The 21,781-nt window shown below is 39.8% G+C and overlaps 1 protein-coding gene across 1 annotated transcript in view; it reads left to right on the top strand.

The window, feature by feature from the left end:
* SGPP1 (sphingosine-1-phosphate phosphatase 1) overlaps positions 1-21,781 on the top strand; it is a 44,120-nt gene that overhangs the window by 9,250 nt on the left and 13,089 nt on the right. Inside the window, exon 2 of the mRNA XM_004055280.4 lies at positions 20,373-20,462. Coding sequence (XP_004055328.1) covers positions 20,373-20,462 — 90 coding nt within the window. The remainder of the gene's footprint in view (positions 1-20,372; positions 20,463-21,781) is intronic.

The raw sequence follows: 21,781 nt of genomic DNA, 5'->3' as shown, positions 1-21,781 counted from the left end.
ATTGTATTTAATTTGAATTAGTCTTATCAGTAAAGTTGAAGAACTTTCCATAGGTTTATTGACCACTTATGTTTCCTTTTCTGTGAGCTGTCTATTCAAAGCGTTTCTTTTATTTTTTTCACTTAGATTATTGGTATTTTACTTACTGATCTTTACAGATTTTTATTTTTTTTTATTTCTATGGGTACCTAGTAGGCATATATTTATAGGGCACATGTTGATTTTTAAAAACTGTATCTTTTTTTAGTGGTTGCTTCACCTTAAAATAATATTACACTAGTTCAAGTATAGCATCAGAACCTTGCAACAGTATATTTCCACTTATCCCTGCCCCCTCTTTGTCATGCATTTATATCCATATATGTCCTAAGGCTCACAATTCATTGTTATTATTTTTGTATAATGTTCCAATATATGATATAGAATGTCCTAATATGGTTTTGGAACTGGTATAATTTTTCTCCTACCTAAAGAGCCTCTTTTCACATTTTTTCTACTATAGATCTGCTGGTGGTAACATTTCCTTAGCTCTTTTATTTGAAAAAGATATTGAATTAATTTTGGGAAAATATTTTCATGAGATACAGAATCCAAAAATAAAGATACAGAATTCAGAATTCTAGGTTGATAGTTTTGTTTTTTCTCTTGGCACTTCTTTTTTTTTTTTTTTTGAGATGGAGTCTTGCACTGTTCCCCAGGATGGCATACAGTGGCCCAATCTTGGCTCACTGCAACCTCCACCTCCTGGGTTCAAGCAGTTCTCCTGCCTCAGCCTGCCAAGTAGCTGGGACTACAGGCGAGCACCAACATGTCTGGCTAATTTTTTTGTAATTTTAGTAGAGATAGGGTTTCACTGTGTTGGCCAGGCAGGTCTCAAACTCCTAACCTCAAGTAATCTGCCCGCCTCAGCCTCCCAAAGTGTTGGGATTACAGTTGTAAACCACTGTGCCCGGCTACTTTTGGCACTTTTAGTACTATGTTGTACCATTGCCTTCTGGCTTGCATAGTTTTTGACAAAATATCTGCTGAAATTCTTATTTGTGATCCCCAGTACTTAATATGTATTTTTTATTCTGGCTGGTTTTACAATTTTCTTTTTCTGTAGTTTTGAGCAATTTAAAAATGATGTGCCTTAACATGCTTTTTTCTTTGTATTTCTTCTGCTTTGAGGTCATTGAGCTTGAATCCATGGGTTTGTAGTTTTCATTATATTTGGAAGATCTTCAGCATTATTTTTAGAATTTTTTTCCTCTCCCTTCCCCACTTCCATTCTCTTCTTTGGAAATTCCAATTTCAGTACGGGTGTGGTGGCTCATGCCTGTAATCCCAGCACTTTGGGAGGCCGAGGCTGGCGGATCACGAGGTCAGGAGATCGAGACCATTCTGGCTAACACGGTGAAACCCCGGCTCTACTAAAAATACAAAAAAATTAGCCGGGCATGATGGCGGGTGCCTGTAGTCCCAGCTACGCGGGAGGTTGAGGCAGGAGAATGGCGTGAACCTGGGAGGTGGAGCTTGCAGTGAGCCGATAACGGATATCGTGCCATAGCACTCCAGCCTGAGCGACAGAGTGAGATTCCGTCTCAAAAAAAAAAAAAAGAGAAATTCCAATTTCATGTGTTTTAAACTGTTCATTCACAGGTCACTGAAGCTCTATTCTTTTTTTTTTTTTTTTTTGTAAGCATTTTTGCTTTCCCTGCTTCCTTTTTTACAGTTTCTGTTGCTATGGCTTTAAGTTCACTTACCTGTTCTTTTGCAATCTCTAATTTTCTGGTAATTTTATCAAGTAGGATAGGGTATAATTTCAGATTCTGTGTAGTTTATATCTAGAAATTGCATTTGGGTCTTTTAAAAAATCTTCAATTTCTCAGCTCATTATATTTCTATATTCTTGAGTAAGTTCAGAAGATTTTTAAAAATTACAGTTGGGTCCTGGGCACGGTGGTTCACGCCTGTAATCCCAGCACTTTGGGAGGCCAAGGCAGGCGGATCAGCTGAGGTCAGGCGTTTGAGACCAGCCTGGCCAACATGCAGAAACCTCCTCTCTACTAAAAATACAAAAATTAGCTGGCATGTTGGTGGGCGCCTGTAATCCCAGCTACTTGGGAGGCTGAGGCAGGAGAATTGCTTGAACCCAGGAGGCTGAGGTTGCTGTGAGCTGAGATTGTGCCACTGCACTCCAGCCTGGGTGACAGCGTGAGACTCTATCTCAAAAAAAAAAAAAAAAATTATTATTGGGTACAGAGACTCACTGTCACCCAGGCTGGGGTGCAATTGTGAGATCTTAAACCCAAGAGCCTCGAACTCTTGGGTTTAAGGGAACCTCCTGCCTCAGCGTCCAGAGTAGCTAGGACTGCAGGTGTGTGCCACCATGCCTGGCTAATTTTTTTAATTTTTTAATTTTATATTTTTAATTTTTTTGTTTGTTTTTTTGAGACAGAGTCTTGCTCTGTTGCCCAGGCTAGAGTGCAGAGGTGTGATATTGGCTCACTGCAACCTCCACCCCCCCGGATTCAAGTGATTCTCCTGCCTCAGCCTCCCAAGTACCTGGGATTACAGGCGCTCACCACCACACCCAGGTAATTTTTGTATTTTTAGTAGAGATGGGGTTTTGCCATGTTGGCCAGGCTGGTCTTGAACTCCTGGGCTCATACTATCCTCTCACCCCTGTTTCCCAAAGTGCTGGGATTACAGTACCTTGCCCAGCCAATTTATAAGATGTTTTATAGCAATCTTAAGGTATTTATCTCCTAATTCCATCATCTTTGTCATCTTTGTGTGTTTCCATTATTTCTCCTGATTATAGATCATATTTTCCTAATTCCTTGCTTGGTAATTTTTACAGAGTTTTGGATTTTGTTGTATTTCTTTACATAGTCTTGGACTTTGTTCTGGTGTGTAGTTAAATTACTTGTCAGTTTAAATCCTTCTAGGTTTGATAGGATGGTCCAGAATAATCGTAGGCTAAGGCTAACTTAGCCTCACTACTTACGTGATAACCTTCTAACCATTCTACCCAATTCCCTCTTCACTGCTTGATAGGAAAGCAATTGCAAGCTTATATGAGCTTTGGGAATAGTTTGGCCTGCTCCTCTCCACAGCAGTTTTTTCTACAGTCTGGTGGATTTCTCCCCATGCATGCACAGATTAGTACTCAGCCAGCCACTTCATGAGTTCCCTCTACATATCTCCAGGGCTCAGTCTCTGAGATTTGTCTCTCCAATACTCTGTCCTGCAAATTACAGCCTCTTTGGCTTCTGAGGATACTAGTCTTTCTCCCCTTAACTCAGGGAAACTGCTGGACTCAGTTTTGATTCTTCCTTCTGTGCCGCAGCCTAGAAACTGCCTCTAGCAGCAGGATAATGCAATCACAGGGCTCATTTGTTTCCCTTTTCTCATGGATCTGAGTTTCACAAGAGTGAAACTCCAGCTCAGAAAAAAGGGGGATTTATTCGAACAACATATAAACACACAACAGAATGCTTCATAAGTCACTTTAAACAATAAAATAGACAATAATAACATACATATTTTTATAAGCATACTCAGGTATACTAATGACAGTTGCACAGGTGCAACAGTTATGAGCAGATGAACTGTATCCATAAAGAAGAAGGTCATTGGCTGGGCGCGGTGGATTATGCCTGTAATCCCAGCACTTTGGGAAGCCGAGGTGGGCGGATCACCTGAGGTCAGGAGTTCGAGACCAGCCTGGCCAACGTGGTGAAACCCTGTCTCTACTAAAAATACAAAAAATTAGCTGGGTGTGGTGGCAGGCGCCTGTAATCCCAACTACTCGGTAGGCTGAGGCAGAGAACCACTTGAACTCAGGAGGCAGCGGTTGCAGTGAGCCAAGATCACAGCGTGAGCAACAAGAGCAACACTCCATCTCAAAAAAAAAAAAAAAAGGAGGTCGGCCGGGAGCAGTGGCTCATGCCTGTAATCCCAGCACTTTGGGAGGCTGAGGCAGGAGGATCGCTTCAGCTCAGGATACCAGCCTGGGCAATATGGTGAAACTCCATCACTACAAAAAATATAGAAAGTTAGCCAGGCGTGGTGGTGTGTGCCTGTGGTCCCAGCTACTCTGCAGGCTAAGGTGAGGAAAAATCACATGAGGCTGCAGTGAGCTGTAACCACATCACTATACTCCAGCTTGGGCAACTCAGTGAGACCCTGTCTCAAAAAAAGAAAAAAAAAAATAGAAGGAGGTCAAGGCTGGGCATGGTGGCACATGCCTGTAATCCCAGCACTTTGGAAAGCCAAAGCAGGAGGATCACTTGAGGCCAGGAGTTCGAGACCAGCCTGGGCAACAAATCAAGACCCTTTCTCTACACAAAATTTAAAAATTAGCCAGGTGTGGTGGTATGTACTTGTAGTCCCAGATACTTGGGAAGCTGAGGTGGGAGGATCACTTGAGCCCAGGAGTTGGAGGCTGCAGCGAACTATAATCATGCCACTGTATCTTAGCCTGGGGGATAGAACGAGACTCCATTAGTAAAAAATGAAAATTAAAAAAAAGAGTTAAAAAAGTGAAGTACAAACATTTATCACTATGGCTGGTAATTGTGTGCACTCCACTTTATTAACTGTGGTCATCTGAAATACCATGATAGACAATCTGAGCCTTTTGATGAGATCCATCAAAAACCACATGGGCCAGCTACCACATGTGCAGTCACCCAAAGAGTCAAGATCTCAAGAAATTTTATCTTTCACAAATGCAGATGTACATCACTTAATTTATTAAGTTTCTACATTTTTACCTTGAGAACCAGGGAAGTTGATGGTGTAACTCCCAGTCCAAGGCTGAAAGCCTCAGGATCTGGGTGGTTGCTGGTGTAAGTATGTGCTGGAATCCCAAGGCTGGTGAGCCTGGAGTTCTAACATCCAAGGCAGCAGAAGAAAAGTCTGTCCCAGCTCCCAAAGAATCCAGTTAACCTTCTGGATATGTTCTGTCTGGGCCTCCTGCAGATTAGATGGTGCATGCCAACATTGAGGGCAGATCTTTCCCATCTAGTCCACTCTGATTCATACACTAATCTCCTCTGGAAACATGCTCACAGACACACCCAAAATGATGCTTTACCAGATTTCTAGATATTTCTTAATCCAGTCAAGCTGACACCTAAAATTAAGTCCACAAATTCAAACCTTGTCAACTTCACACCCATATGTATAAACTGTACACAATTTCCATGTAAAGACAATAGCAAGAAAATACTTCACCTAACATGATACGGCTACCCCACATACAACCAAAAATGTGCTAAATTTCTTCCCTAGATTTTGGCTTTCAATTTCCAGGATTTTAATATTTTGGGTTTGTAATTTTCAGGATTTTAGATATTAGAGATTTTAGACTTTAGAGATTTTGATCTTTTGGGATTTCAACATTCAGGATTGTATCTTTTGGGATTATGACTGACACCAGTTCTGACATAGACTGTTTAGGCCACAGAGCCTAAATAGTTGCTATCAGGCTCTTTACAAAAAGCTTTGCCAGTCCCTGACTTAGTGTCAATGGCAGTAGAGAGAAATGGGTGAATTTGATAGATATTAAGAGGTAGAATTGACAAAACATGGTGACTAATTGGATATATCAGTAAGAAGGAAAAAAAGTATTGTTCTGAGGTTTCCTCCTTGGCAGGCTGAGAAGTAGTAGTTTGGTTTATAGAAATAGCAAATAATGAAAGTGGGTCAGATTTGGGGAAAGTGGCAACGGCATGGAGATGACTTCAGTTTTAGGTATTTCGAGTTTGAAGTGTCTATAAGTCATCTGGAGCTGTCCAGGAGATGGTTCTATACATGAAGATCAGGACCAGTTTCTTGTCATCAGCATATAGGTGCAAAATGAGTACGCACAGAAGAAGAGAGGGTCTGCTGGGCACAGTGGTGCATGTCTGTAATCCCAGAACTTTGGGAGGCTGAAAATGGTGGATTGCTTGAGCCCAGGAGCTCGAGACCAGCTTGGGCAACATGGTGAAATGCCATTTTTTTTTTTTTTTTGAGACAGAGTTTTGCTCTTGTTGCCCAGGCTGGAGTGCAATGGCACGATCTCGGCTCACTGCAACCTCTGCCTTCCAGGCTCAAGCAATTCTCCTGCCTCATCCTCCCAAGTAGCTGGGATTATAGTCCCAGCTACTCAGGAGGATCACTTGAGTCCAGGTGGTTGAGGCTGCAGTGAACTGTAACGGTGCCATTGTACTCCAGCCTGGGCAACAGAGCAAGACCCTCCCTCAAAAAAAAAACAAACAAAAAATAAGTAAAAAATACAAAAAAATTAAGAATGTTTTGTTTTCATACGCACATGTCTGCCTCACTCATAGTTTTATTTTTATAAATTCAAGCACACAGTAGAGACTCTCTTTCTGACTTTATTTGCAGCTACTTTTAGAGAAAAGAATCTGAGTGGCTCAGCCCAGCCAATGGTTTTGCTTCCCTAGGGCCAAGTGTTCATTCCTGATCCAAGTAGCTGTGGTCAAGGGAGCAGGATCACAGGGGATGAGCATGTCTCCAGGGCCACACTGCTGGGTCCAAGTGGGGGAAGTTTTCAGAAGAGAGGGGTGTAGATTGGACAGTATCATAAAATGAATGTAGTACAGAGGGAAGCCAGAAGTGAAAGTAAGAGAGAGGGTGTTTCTAGAAAAGAAAAGTAGTTAACATTGTTATTCTGCTAAGAGAACAAGCAAGATAAGTACTGAAATTTATAGAAGACTTAGAAAATAAATTAAAAAAAAAAAAGCTAATGTTAATTTTTTATTTCCTTACAATTTGAAAATAGTTGGGACCATATTATATGTGGAGTTTATTCTTTTTATTTAATATTATATGCGATTATTAATTTTATGTATCAGTTTATTTGAGTAAAGGTACTCAGATTTTTTTTTTTTTTGAGATGGAGTCTTGCTCTGTTGCCCAGGCTGGAGTGCAGTGGTGCGATCTTGGCTCGCTGCAACCTCCGCCTCCCAGGTTCAAGCGATTCTCCTGCCTCAGCCTCCCCAGTAGCTGGGATTACAGGTGCCTACCACCATGCCTAGCTAAGTTTTATGTTTTTAGTAGAGATGTGGTTTTGCCATGTTGGCCAGGCTGGTCTGGAACTCCTGACCTCAAGTGATCTGCCCGCCTTGGCCTTCCTAGGATTACAGGCCTTGACCACCATGGCCAGCCAAAGTACTCAGCTTTTGATCAAAAATGATCAAAACATCTAGATGTTTTTCTGAAAATAGTTTTTAGACAAGTTTAACATTTAAATCAGTGGACTTTGAGTAAAGCAGATTATCCTCCATAATGTGAGTAGGTCTTATCCAATTAAATGAAGGCCTTAAGAGAAGACTGACCTCCCCCAAAGAAGAGTGAATTCTGCCAACAGAATGGTTTCAGACTTGAGCTACACATTAACTCTTCCCTGGGTCTTCAGCCTGTTGGCCTGGCCTGCAGATTTTGGACTTGCCAGCCTCTACAACTGCATGACCAATCCTTAAAATAAACTTTTCTTTGTATATGTAGATATACATATCCTATTGGTTCTGTTTCTCTGGAGAACCCTGAGTAATACATTATGTAAAGAATTTTCCCACCGATATAAATCCCTAGAAAACAATCTTAATGGCCAGGTGCAGTGGCTCACGCCTGTAATCCCAGCACTTTGGGAGACCGAGGTGGGCGGATCACCTGAGGTCAGGAGTTCAAGACCAACCTGGCCAACATGGCGAAACCCCGTCTCTACTAAAATTACAAAAAATTAGCTGGGCGTGGTGGTGGACGCCTGTAATCCCAGCTACTTGGGAGGCTGAGGCAGGAGAATCGCTTGAACCCGGGAGGCAGAGGTTGCAGTGAGCCAAGATCGCGCCATTGCACTCCATCCTGGGCAACAAGAGTGAAACTCTGTCTCGGGGAAAAAAAAAGAAAGAAAACAATCTTAATGAATGAAATTTTAAAAGTATTCCTATGAAATAGTTTTTATACTGTAGGGTTATGATTATTATAGGTCTTAGTATCCCCATTTATAGATGAGGAAACTGAGATGTAAAGAGATTATGTGGCTAGCCCTAGCCCATGGTCCTACAACTGAAGAAGTAGCTTTTGGGGTGTCTGCCTAGTTTATAACTCTCTAAAAGCTCCCTTACCTATAGGGAAGCTATATTTTCTTTACATGGTCTCGTCCCTTAGGATTTGAGAACAGGTACAGAGTCTGGGCTGGTTTTCTCAATGAGGAAGTAAATTCAGAAGCCTTTGTCTGTCATGTGGACTGAAAGGCAGAGAAGCTGGTCTGTAGAAAAAGAAAAATGAAGCGGAAATATAGAAAGAAAAGATGATCCTGTGACTGTTCTGTTTATAGTTGTGGTTTCTTCTCCAAGCTTAGCCTCATTCCACCTTAGGGTTCTGTGAGGCGCTGTCTATCCTTTTAATGCATCTCCTTTTTTTCTTCTTAAAATAATCTAAATTGGTTTCTGTTATTTACATGTTTGGAGTTCCAATATAATGCATGAAGTAAATAGTGATAGTCAGGTCTATATAGCTCTATAAACTCATATTTTTAACTACTTCATTATAACCAATAAATTTGGTTTATAATTATTGTATGTTATCAATACTTTTATGACAAACATTTAAAAATATGAATCCTTACCCACATTTCTATGTCCTTAGTATAGAATTGTAGAATTGCTGGGTCAATATATATGAACATTTAGAGCTCTTCTGTGTATTGACAAAATGCTTTCCAGAAAGGTTGTATCAGTTTTCATTACACTGGTAATGTATGAGAACAAGGCATGTCTATCTTTAATGTGCCATTATTGTCATCTGTTTACATGTATACTATTCATTCCTAGAATTGAACAGAAATTCTTTCCTGTGCCTGCCTTCCATATTTAAGTTACTCTGAAAAATTTAAATTGTATTAAAGACAGTTTTTGTAATTGTTTTAATTGCAAGTGATTTTATTGACTTAATTTACTACCTTCAATGAATGTAAATGGAACATGCCAAAATACACAAAATAATTCTTATTATGTATAATAGTGAGAAAAGTATATCAGAAAGAAAAAAGCTGTTTGGTAGAATAATTGAGGGAAACGTTTAGATAAATTTTCTTGTGATCAAGGATGTGCAGTGAAAAGATTAGATAGTGGTATGAAATTAAAAACATCTAGGATGTCATGTGATCTGTTTTGGGTTTGGTACATTTTTACATTTTTATGTATTTGAAAATAATGTGAAGGACTTGTAATTTTTACTTTCTACTCTATAAGACCTAAAGATTTAATTTCAGTAGAAACATTCTTATTAGAGGAAATACATAAACGCCGCAGATACAGCTCAACATTCTCTATGAAAATGAAAACAGAAGCCGGGAAACCCCTGCCAAATTTAAAATTGTTACCCATTTGTGTAATGATAAAAATATAAAGTAAGAAGCAGTGATAAATTGGAAAAGGAATTAGAATAGGTCACTAGAGTATAATACTGAATGTTACTTAGCATCCATAGGTCTGTTCTTTAACTGTAAAGAGAGAGGGATAGAATTAATGGTTTTTTTTTTTTTTTTTTTTTTGAGCCAGAGTCTCGCTCTTGTTGCCCAGGCTGGAGTGCAATGGCATAGTTTCAGCTCACTGCAACCTCTGCCGCCTGGGTTCAAGCGATTCTCCTGCCTCAGCCTCCCGAGTAGCTGGGATTACAGGCCCCCACCACCACACCCGGCTAATTTTGTGTTTTTAGTAGAGACGGAGTTTCACTATGTTGGCCAAGCTGGTCACGAACTCCTCACCTCAGGTGATCACCCATCTTGGCCTCCCAAAGTACTGGGATTATAGGTGTGACCCACCATGCCCAGCCAGAATTAATATCTTTAAGCTCTCTTCTACCTCTAATTAAATGAAATTTTTATTTAGCCTTCATTCTAAGAAAAACTTAAAATATATTTGAGTGATATTCTACTTGATCCTAAGGATAAAAGAAATTAAACAACACACTTTATATATGAAGTATATAAACAACAACTTTATATATGAAGGGCAGCATAGTGTAGTAGTTAAGAGCTCAGACTCAGGAATCAGACTTCCTGTGCTTGAATCACAGATCCATAACCTGATAGCTGGTTGACTTAGGGCAAAAATTTGACCCTGCTGTGCCTCAGTTTCATCTATAAAATGAGGTGAATTAGAATAGCTATGCCATATGGTTGTTCTGATGATTATATGCTTTAATATTTGTAAAGCTCTTAGAATAGCACCTGGTATGTAGTAAATTGTATGTCAAATAAAAATTATTAACCTCTTAGTAAATAATAAATTCATATTTCTCCTAATGTCTGCCTTAGAATTGAATTTTGGCTTAAAAAAGTCTAGCCAAATTAACGGTCAGAAATAAAGGATTGCTGGCTGGGCACAGTGGCTCATGCCTGTAATCCCAGCACTTTGAGAGGCCGAGGCTAGCAGATCATCTGAGGTCATCTGAGGTCGGGAGTTCGAGACAAGCCTGGCCAATATGGCAAAACCCCAAAACCCCATCTCTACTAAAAATACAAAAAAAAAAAAAAATAGCCGGGCATGGTGGTGGGCACCTGTAATCCCAGCTGCTTGGGAGGCTGAGGCAGGAGAATCATTTGAACCCAGGAGGCGGAGGTTGCAGTAAACCGAGATGGGGCATTGCACTCCAGCCTGGGAGACAAGAGTGAAACTCCATCTCAAAAAAAAAAAAAAAAAAAAAAAAAAAAGGATTGCTGCTATAGCCAGTGAGTACCAAGAAAAAAAGAAAGATTGGGTTAGGTAGGAATAGAAAAGAAGTGGAGAGAGTGGAGGACGATACCACAAATATGTATCAGAAACAAGAGAAAGGTCAGTTAGATTGCTGTGACTGAGGAATGGGGGAAGAGATAGTCCCCCTAGTTCTGACTTTTTATAAAATAGAAACTAAGGTCTTACAGAATTGCTAAATTTACTAATGTGGAAAAGACAGAATTTGAGTTTGCCATTGTAATGCGTTTTGCATTTTGAAAATTATTGTACTTAATGAGCCTACCACACTCACTTTTTCCTGAGTGCCGAGGCAGCTATACAACTATTGTCACCACAGACTAGATTTGTTCTCAACCCTGGAGGTTTGAATAGGGATTTTAAAAAAAAAATCTGCACAGAATCCACACAAGACGCTGGAGAAGTTTTCTGGAGCCTTGAAGCAGATGAGGCTGGATTATCCAAGACATAAAAAAATACTTAATAAGGGCTTGGTGCAGTGGCTCACGCCTGTAATCCCAGCACTTTGGGAGGCCGAGATAGGTGGATCACGTGAGGTTGGCAGTTCAAGACCAGCCTGACCAGCAGGAGAATTGCTTGAACCCGGGAGGCGGAGGTTGTGGTGAGCCGAGATCGCGCCATTGCACTCCAGCCTGGGCAACAAGAGAGAAACTCCATCTCAAAAAAAAAAAAAAAAAATCAGTAGATAATGAAGAAGTACTAATGACTTGGAAACTGCCTGGAAGTCTATATTTATTGGTTTCTGGAGAGGCAATCAGGAATTTCTTCCTCCTCATCTGGAATGCTGGGGCCTGCCTGCAGCTCTGACGTGTTACAAGCTATAACATGTAGCCCTACTCTTTCTTCACAGATTCTTTCCTTAATAGGAACTGGAACACGGATCCTGTTTTTTTAACATAAGATTATATCAACTAGTATGGTAACAAATAGCACTTCCCTTACTGTGGTTTTTGATATAAAATATATTTTTAATTATAATGTGTATATGGTGAGTTCAGTTGCTAAATTGATTCTTTGTAACTTAAGAGTTCAAAAGAGAAACAGTAATAACACTGACATTAGATGCAAATAGGTCAAAACCATAGATTGAGAATGTTTTAAATTATATTTTTCTCATTTAATGTGTACATTAAATGATTATATATGGGTCAGTTTTTTTTTTTTTTTTTTGGGACAGAGTCTCACTCTGTCTCCCAGGCTGGAGTGCAGTGGCATGATCTCACTCATTGCAACCTCTGCCTCCATGTTCAAGTGATTCTCCCACCTCAGCCTCCCGAGTAGCTAGGACTACAGGCGCATGCTACCAGGCCCAGCTAATTTTTGTATTTTTAGTAGAGACAAGGTTTCGCCACATTAGCCAGGCTGGTCTCAAACTCCTGACCTCAGGTGATCCATCCATCTCAGCCTCCCAAAGTGCTGGGATTCTGTTTCTTAAGTTTACTCAAAAGGATTTTCAGATTGCAATTTATTATGGTGGATTTCACAGATGCTCTTAGAACTAAGGGTTAACACAGACCATGTTTGAGGCCAGGAACTGAATGATACTATGGCCTTTGACACATGTTTTCATGAATATAATATGGTAAGGCTGGTGGCTGAAGGCTTATGTTTACTTTGTTCAACAAGTATTAATTGACTGCCCACTATGTGCCAGACACATATTATAGTAATACAGGCAGGAGAGAATTGCTGGTGGCTTACAGCAGGTAATAATGGTAGAGGTAGAAGTGGTCACATTCTGGATATGTTTAGTTTTGGTTTATTTTTTTTTTAACTTGAGGTAAAACTTACATAAAATTAATAATTTTGAAGTGAATAATTCAGCTCTAGTACATTCACAATGTCGTACAACCATTGTTTCTATCTAGTTCCAAAACACTTTCATCACCCCAAAAGGGAACCCTCTACCCATTAAGCATTTGCTCCCCGTTTCTCTCTCCCCCTGACTTCTGGCAACCATCCATGTTGTGGCTGTATAGGTTTACCTATTTTGGATATTTCATATAAATGAAATTGTATAATATGTGACCTTTGGTGTCTGGCTTCATTCACTTAACATAATGTTTTTAAAGTTCATCCATGTTGTAGCATGCATCAGTACTTCATTCCTTTTGTGTTGACTACTATTCCATTGTTTGTATATACCACAAATAATTTACCCATTCTTCTGTTGATGAACACTTGGGCTATGCCCGCCTTTTGGTTATTGTGAATAGTACTGGTATGAACATATGTATGAATGTATTTGAGTACTGGTTTTCATTTCTTTGGGGGATATAGTTAAAAGTGGAAATGTGTGGGTCATATGGTAATTCTGTGTTTAACTTTTTGAGGAACTGCTAAACTGCTTTTCATAGCAGCTGCTTCATTTTACATCCCAACAGCAATGTACAAAGCTTCCAATTTCCCCACATACTCACCAATACTTGTTACTTTCCTGTCTTTTTTCTTTCTGTTAATTATTATAGCTATCCTAGTGGAGTATGAAGTTGTACCTCACTGTGATTTTGATTTTCATTTTTCATTTTCATTTCCCATTTTTTGAGACAGGGTTTCACTTTGTCACCCAGGCTAGAACGCAATGGCATGATCTTGGCTCATGGCAACCTTTACCTCCCAGGCTCAAGTGATCCACCTACCTCAGCCTCCCAAGTACCTGGGACCACAAGTGCATGTCACCATGCCTGGCTAATTTTTGTATTTTTGTTAGAGACGGGGTTTCGCCATGTTGCCCAGGCTCATCTCAAACTCCTGGGCTCAAGCAATCTGCCCACCTCGGCCCCCCAAAGTGCTGGGATTACAAGTGTGAGCCACCATGCCAGGCGAGCATATTTTCATGTGCTTGTTGGCCATTTGTATATCTTCTTTGGAGAAATGTCTATTCAAGTCCTTTGCCCATTTTTCAATTGTGTTGTCTTTTTGTTTTTGAGTTGTAAGAGTTCTTTACAAATTCTGCATACTAGATCCTTATTAAATATATCATTTGCAAATACTTTCTCCCATTTAGTAAACTGTCTTTTCATTTTCTTGATAATTTCCTTTGATGTACATGAGTGTTTTGTTTTGTTTTTTTGTTTTTTTTAAAGACAGAGTCTTGCCCTGTCACCCACGCTGGAGTGCAATGGCACGATCTCGGCTCACTGCAACCCCCACCTCCCGGGTTCAAGCGAGTCTCCCACCTCAGCCTCCCAAGTAGCTGGGACTACAGGCACACATCACCATGCCTGACTAATTTTTTGTATTTTTCATAGAGACAGGGTCTCACCATGTTGGCCAGGCTGGTCTCAAATTCCTGACCTCAAGTGATCTTCCTGCCTAGGCTTCCCAAAGTGCTGAGATTACAGGCCTGAGCCGCCACACCCGGTCAAGTTGTAAATTTTGATGAAATTCCAGTTTACCTATGTTTTTCTTTTGTTACACATGCTTTTGGTGTCATAGTTAAGAATCTGTTGCCTAATCCAGAGTCATAAAGATTTATCCCTGTGTTTTCTTTTAAAAATTTTTTTAAAGATTTTCTTCCTTTATTGAGACAGGGTCTTACTGTGTTGTCCAGGCTGGTCTTGAACACCTGGGCTCAAGCGATCCTTCTGCCTTGGCCTCCCAAAGTGCTAGAATTACAGGTGTGAGTCACCACACCCGGCCCCTATGTTTTCTTCTAAAAGTTTTTAGCTCTTATATTTAAGTTGTTGACCCATTTTGAGTGTATATATGGTATGAGATAGGAGTCCAACTTCATCATTTTGCATGTAGGTATTCAGACGTCCTAGCACTATTTGTTAAAGAGACTATTCTTTACCTATTTAATGGTCTTGGCATTCTTATTGAAAATCAGTTAACCATACGTATATGGGTTTAGTTTGGGGCCCACGATTCTATTTCACTGGTCTATATGTCTGACCTTATGTCAGTACCACACTGTTTTGAATACTGTAGTAAATTTTGAAATCAGAAAATATGAGTCCTTCCACATTGTTCTTCTTTTTTAGTATTGTTTTGGCTCTTCAGGACCTTTTGCAATTCTATATAAATTTGAGGATCAGCTTTTCAGTATCTGCAAAAATGCAATTAGAACTTTGACAGAAGGGCTGGGCATGGTGGCTTAGGCCTGTAATTCCAGTGCTTTGGGAGGCTAAAATGGGAAGATCACTTGAGCCCAGGAGTTTGAGACCAGCCTGGGCAACATAGTGAGACCCCCATCTCTATAAAACATTAAAAAATTAGCAGGGTATGGTGGTGCACACCTGTAGTCCCAGCTACATGGGAGGCTGCATTGGGAGGATCACATGAGTCCAGGAGTCGGAGGCTATGGTGAACTATGATTGAACCACTGCTAGATTGCACTCCAGCCTGGGTGATAAAGCGAGACTCCACTCCCCACCCACCGCCAAAAACAAAAACAAAAACAAAAACAAAAACTTGAATAGGGATTACATTGACTATAGATCACTTTAGATAATAGTGCCATTTTAACATATTAAGTTTTAATGTATTAAGTCTTCTAATCCATAAACATGGGATATCTTTTCATTAATTAGGTCTTTTTTTTTTTTTTTTTTTTTTTGAGATGGAGTCTCTCTTGCTCTGTTGCCAGGCTGGAGTGCCAGGGTGCAGTCTCAGCTCACTGCAACCTCTGCCTCCCGGGTTCAAGCAATTCTCTTGCTTCAGCCTCCCAAGTAGCTGGGACTACAGGCGCACGCCACCACGCCCAGCTAATTTTTGTATTTGTATTTTTATTGGAGACAGGGTTTCACCATGTTGGCCAGGATGGTCTTGATCTGTTGGCCAGGATGGTCTTGATCTCTTGACCTTGTGATCCGCCCACCTCAGCTTCCCAAAGTGCTGGGATTATAGGCATGAGCCACTGCGCCTGGCCTTAATTAGGTCTTTAATTTCTTTCAGTAATGTTTTATAGTTTTCAGTGGACAAACCTTTCACTTCCTTAGTTAAGTTTATTCCTAGGTATGGGTATTTTATTCTTTAGGATGCTATTGAAAGTGGAATTATTTTTCTTACTTTCATTTTAGGGTTTTTTTTTATTGCTGGTATGTAGAAACACAGCTGATTTGTGAGTGTTGATCTTACACCCTGCAACTTTGCTGAATTCATTTATTAATTCTAATATGTTTTCTTCATGGATTATTTGGGATTTTCTATCTTTAGGATCACTTCATCTGTGAATAGGGATATAGTAGCCCCCCTCATCAGCAGAGGATATGTTCCACGACCCCCAGTGGGTACCTGAAACTGTGGATAGTACTCAACCCTATATATACTGTTTTTTTCCTGTACATATGTATATGTGATAAAGTTTAATTTATAAATTAGGCACAGTAAAAAAAAATATCACTTTATCTAATTTGTTATTTCCTTTAGCCATTAAGATCTGTAGTCTTTTTTGTGTGCTTACTGATGAAATTCTTTTTTACTTTGACACTTAGAAGTTCAGAATTCTGTTATTCAATGGGGAGTAAATATGAAAGTCATCATGTAGTCAGAACTGGATCAAGTGTTCCCCAAAATGTTTTTTTTTTTTAATTTTTTTTTAGACAGAGTCTCACTTCGTCACCGAGGCTGTAGTGCAGTGGCGCAGTCTCGGCTCACTGCAACCTCTGCCTCCCAGGTTCAAGCGATTCTCATGCCTCAGCCTCCCAAGTAGCTTGGACTACAGGTGCGTGCCACTACACCTGGCTAATTTTTGTATTTTTAGTAGAGACGAGGTTTCATCCTGTTGGCCAGGCTGGTCTCAAACTCCTGATCTCAAGTGATCTGCCTGCTTTGACCTTCCAAAGTGCTGCTGGGATTACAGGTATGAGCCACCGTACTTGGCCCCAAAATATTTTTTTTCCATAAAAAAATCTAGAGAACATATCATAAAGGTAGAGAGTAATGACCAAAAAAAGTCGGTCAATAAAAATGACTTATTTTGTTTTCTTTAGTCACCTCATCCCAGTGAAATCTGAAGGTGCCATGGAGCAGAGAAAAGGAAAGCCTCATAGCTTCTTTAGCCTCTGCATCTGGCTTGTTAACATTCCATCTCCGCTTTTTAAACACCTTGGACGTCGTAAAATTGAATAAATGTGGGTTAAGTCATACTTGGTTTCATTGCTCCTATTTAAAATCTCTACCCTTCCCCTTCCGACCTTCACCTCTAGCTTCTGAGACTCTATAGGTGATTTTTTTCTTCAGTTTGTTGTGTATAAAGAACTCTTATCAGTAATTTTGTACATTTTTACTTCCTTATAGGGTCCAAGTTAAAAAAGAGAAGGAAGTGCAGAAAGATTTTTTTAAAGTTGACTTTTTTTTTTACTTCTTTTGGTTCTTTTTTTTTTTTTTTTTACTGTCAACAGCTTTTTAAAAATTAGACTTTAAAGGTTTTTAAAGACTTTAAAGGTCAAGTCCCTGCTGTAGAGACAGACACCACTGTTATCTCTTACCTAGGTTATACCAACAGCCTCCTAACTGGTCTTCCTGTTTTTGCCTTACTCTCTTAAAATTTAATCTCTGCATAGCAGCTTTACTCAAAACCCTGCAGTGGCTCTCCATTTGATTCACAATAGAAGCTAGTTTTCTTATGGTGGCCTCCCAGGCTCTACTTGATCTGGCCCCCCATTACCTCCCTAACCTCTTCTACTTGCTCTCTCTACTATGGCCACAGCTAGCCTCCTTGCCAGTCATACTTGGTGATCAGAAACTTTGCTCACTGATTCGCCTGCCTAGTATATGCTATTCCCACAGATAATCTGCTTGGCAAGTATACTCACCTCACCTCCATTCCGTCTTGCCTCAAATCTCAACTTCTCAATAAAGCCTACACTGACTATCTTCTATTTAATACTGTAACCTGCCCCATATACACTCTGAAACTCATGACCCTATTTTTATATCTGTTTTAATTAAGATAGACTTGTCGATACTGTGGCAATGACTTAATCCCAAAATTGCAATGACTTAACACATAACAAAATCTTGTATCTTGGCCAGGAGTGGTGGCTCACACCTCTCATCTCAGTACTGTGGGAGGCCAAGGCAGGCGAATTGCTTGAGCCTGGGAATTTAAGACCAGTCATGGGCAACATGGCGAGACCCTGTCTCTGCAAAATATTTTTTAAAAAATCAGCTGGATGTGGTGGCACACCTCTAGTCCGAGCTACTCTGGAGGCTGAGGTAGGAGGATCGCTTGAGTCTGAGAGGTGGAGGTTGCAGTGAGCCGAGATCATGCCACTGCACTCCAGCCTGGGCAACAGAGCAAGACCCTATCTCAAAAAAAAAAAAATCTTGTGTTACAAATCCATTATGCATTAGCAAACAGCTTTGTCCACTTTGACCCTCAAGGACCTAGGCTGATGGAAGCTTGCCCGTCTTGTGATGCATCTCAACATGTAGTTTCCCAGGGTCACATCTATAGGAAAGAGAGAGTTCAAAGGAAGATTGAAAGTGGCATAAGTCACTTTTTTCCCCGGCTCACTGGCCAAAATTAGTTGCATGACCCTAATGTAAGTGAATCCAAAATGTAGGAGGAGCACAAGGAATATTAATGAGCATTACTATTTCTTCAACACATGTTCTCTTTTTATTTTCTCCGTGTCACCTATCAGGTTTTATTATATGATTTATATATTTTATATAACTTATACATATTTACATATCATATCATTTGCATGCTTTTGTGTTTACTGTTTAGTGCCTCCTCCAGCAAGAATAGGAACTTATACTCCCAGAAAAGAATATAATTATTCTCCCAAGGAATATTTAGAATATAAAATTAGTAAAACTTGATTATTCATTGAATACAACGGCTAAGGAAAGAATTAAGGATAATTCATGTTTCTCATTTGGATTACTTGGTTTTTGGTGTTTCCAAATGAAATAGGGAATATCAGAGGAGGAACAAGTGTGGGTGATATGATGATGAGTTTCATTTGAGGTATAGTGGGTTTACTGCCATAGGGACCTCAAGGTGGAAATATGTGCAGAGTTGGATATATGGTTCTTAAACCCGGGGAAATGGGTAGGTCTTCAGCATGCCTAGTCTAGAAGTAGTTAAAAAAATAAGAAAGGGGGCCAGGTGCATTGGCTCACTGCACCTGTAATCTTAGCACTTTGCGAGTCCAAGGTGTGTGGATCGCTTGAACTCAGGAGTTTGAGATACCCATCTGTAGTCCTAGCTGCTCGGGAGGCTGAGGCAGGAGGATTGCTTGAGCCTGGGAGGTTGAGACTGCAGTGAGCCATGATTGTGCTGCCGCACATCAGCCTTGGTGACAGAGTAAGACCCTGTCTCAAAAAAAAAAGGAAAAGGTAAGACTCAGTAACTACTAAGGACAGAATCCTTCTTTATACTAATGTTTAAAGAACAAAAAGAGGAAGATACGCTCTTGTGTGGGAAATGCAGCAAAAAATAAATGGTGAAAGGTGAACCAGGAGAGTATGAAGCTATGACTATCAAGGGTATTTAGAGTTTCAAGGAGAAAGTGAGGGACCATGTTAAATGTAGTAGATATGTAAAAACAAAAAACAACAACAACAAAAAACAACAACAGCAGCAAAAAAAACAACTCTGCCTGTAGTTCCAGCTACTCAGGAGGCTAAGGCAGGAGGATCACTTGGGCCCAGGAGTTCAAGGTGTTAGTATGCTGTTATCACACCTGGGAATAGCCTCAGTACTCCAGCCTGAGCAACATAGTGAGACTCTGTCTTTCTAAAAAAACAGAACAAAACAAACCACCAAAAAACAACAATTTCGTACTAAATATTTTCTACTCTTCTTACAAGCTTACTTAAGTCCCTTGCTCGTTTATTTCAACCCAACTTCCCTAACCACCTTGGCTTCAATTTCATTGAGAAATTTGAAGTCATCAGGCATAAACAGCCCCAAATGTTCCCTCCCTTCTTCCCTTTACAAACTTACCACCATGCCCATCCATCCTTTCCTCTTTCCCTCCAATCTCAGGACATTCACAGCCAACTCTTCCACTAGTGCCATTGATACCAAGAATTGTCTGCACTTTCTGTTTATGCTTTTTCCCTTTTATGATTTCTGCTCCTAGTATTCCACAAAAATTTTTCTCAGTAAGGGGACCATTTGAAATTTTAGTCAATGGGGTGGAAGTGAAAAACTAAGTACAAAGTGTTGAATACTGAATGCAAGGTAGGGGAATAGCAATATAAATTGCAGATAGCAGTCACTGATGAAGTGAGAGGGAGATAATGCCAATCCTCCTCCCCAGACAACTGAAGACATTTACATGGACCAGATTCAGGTACTATTCCAGAGGCCCTTTCATTTTGGTGGCCATATTAAAAGTATGTCTCTTACCTGTCCTCCTCCTCCTATACCATGCCAGTGATTGAATCTTCATTGTAGAAGCAGAAGTGAGCCAGTTCTCACAATAAAGAATGTAGACACATGAGATTTCATTCATTTGTTCATTTGTGGAAAAGTATTTCTTGAATGTCTGCCATGTGCCATACTCAGGGTTAGGTGCTGGAAATACAATGGGGAGTAAAAACAAATTTCTTGTTTTAGTGGACTTTATAGAATAGTGATTTGATTTGTCTTTTGTTTGTTTATATCTAACTTAAATTTGTTTAACTAATTTTACTTTTTTTCCCCTTTAGTACCCTCTTATATATGGACTGATTCTTATTCCCTGCTGGTGTTCTCTAGTTTGCCTAAGTAGAATTTACATGGGAATGCACTCCATTCTGGTAAGGAAAATGTTGTCTTCTTAATACTTTATTTTTTATGACATTGACAGGAAATTTTATAATTTTTAATCATTTGCAAACTTACCTGAAGCCTAAATGAGAAAATATTGTAAGTCATCTAACTTTGTTTTGCGAAAATATCAACATGATGGTTTATGAAGTATTAATGTAGTAGTCACATATTTCATAGAAACAGTTTCCAGCAATCACAATAGCCAGGTATTATAATCGAGATAACATTTCTTCCTCCTTTCGGTCTCACTTTTATTTTCCTTTGCAGTCTTTTCTGTGTCTCTCTTACCACTGAGTCAAAACCAGCAATGTGACTACAGAAACCAAGGAGAGCTCCTAAGTATTGTTGAAGAACTAGTGACTAGAAACTATGTGAACTTAAACTTTCCAGGTGCCATTTGTGTTTACATATTAAACTCTACTTTTCTTCTCTTTCCCATCAGTATGTTAGGACTCACAGTGGACATTGTGTTTTGAGAATGCAATTCGGTTCCCAAAGCAGCAGCACAGGGACCCTGTACTATTTGCAGCCACACCCATTCACTTTCCCTCCTCGCTATCCCTATTGACACCCCCTTAGCTCTGGCCTGCGACATATCTTGACCAGATTACTGTGATAGCGTCTTAATTAGTAGCCAACTTCCAGTTTGACACTGCTCCACTAGTATTCAGCTGTTTAGTAGACTTTCCAAAACACAAATACGATGCTATACTGAATTATTAGGTTTCCTCCAATGCAAAGGGTTTCTTACCTCCATAACTTTACAAATGCTGTAACATTTACTTGGAATGCCCTTTTCACTTTCTTTACCTTAACTATCCTATTCATTCTTCAAGACTCACTATAGATATTCTTAACCCCTCAAAGCCTTATTACCTTCCCCATCTTCTCTTTCTCAAGACTTGTGAGGTGACCCTTCCCCACTTATCCTAAATTGCAATTGCTTTTTTCCTTATCTGTCAAGTATACTAGACTCCAAGTTCCTTGAGAACAGCAACTGTGTGTTTTAACTCTACCTTTAGCATCCAACATGGTGTCTCATGAGGCATCTATGAATGAATTATGTATTATCATGGAGATAAAGGATCACAAAAAAAGGTGGAAGAATTCATGGAATTCTAGTTTCTAATGGGTCGTGTCAGTTTTTTTCTTGTCCTTAACAGCTTACCATTTTTAGAATTTTTTTTCTCATATTTCATTCTCATATTTCTTAGTTATAGAAATGTTGGTTTCTATCTCAAATTTCTTGCTTCCAGCACCTGCTCCTTCACAGATAAATTTCCAGAAGTCCCAAACACTATTTTAT

The sequence above is a fragment of the Gorilla gorilla genome, chromosome 15 (genome assembly GCF_029281585.2).
Source record: "Gorilla gorilla gorilla isolate KB3781 chromosome 15, NHGRI_mGorGor1-v2.1_pri, whole genome shotgun sequence".
In the NCBI taxonomy this organism is placed as follows: Eukaryota; Metazoa; Chordata; class Mammalia; order Primates; family Hominidae; genus Gorilla; species Gorilla gorilla.
This window is presented reverse-complemented; position numbering and strand designations above follow the sequence as displayed.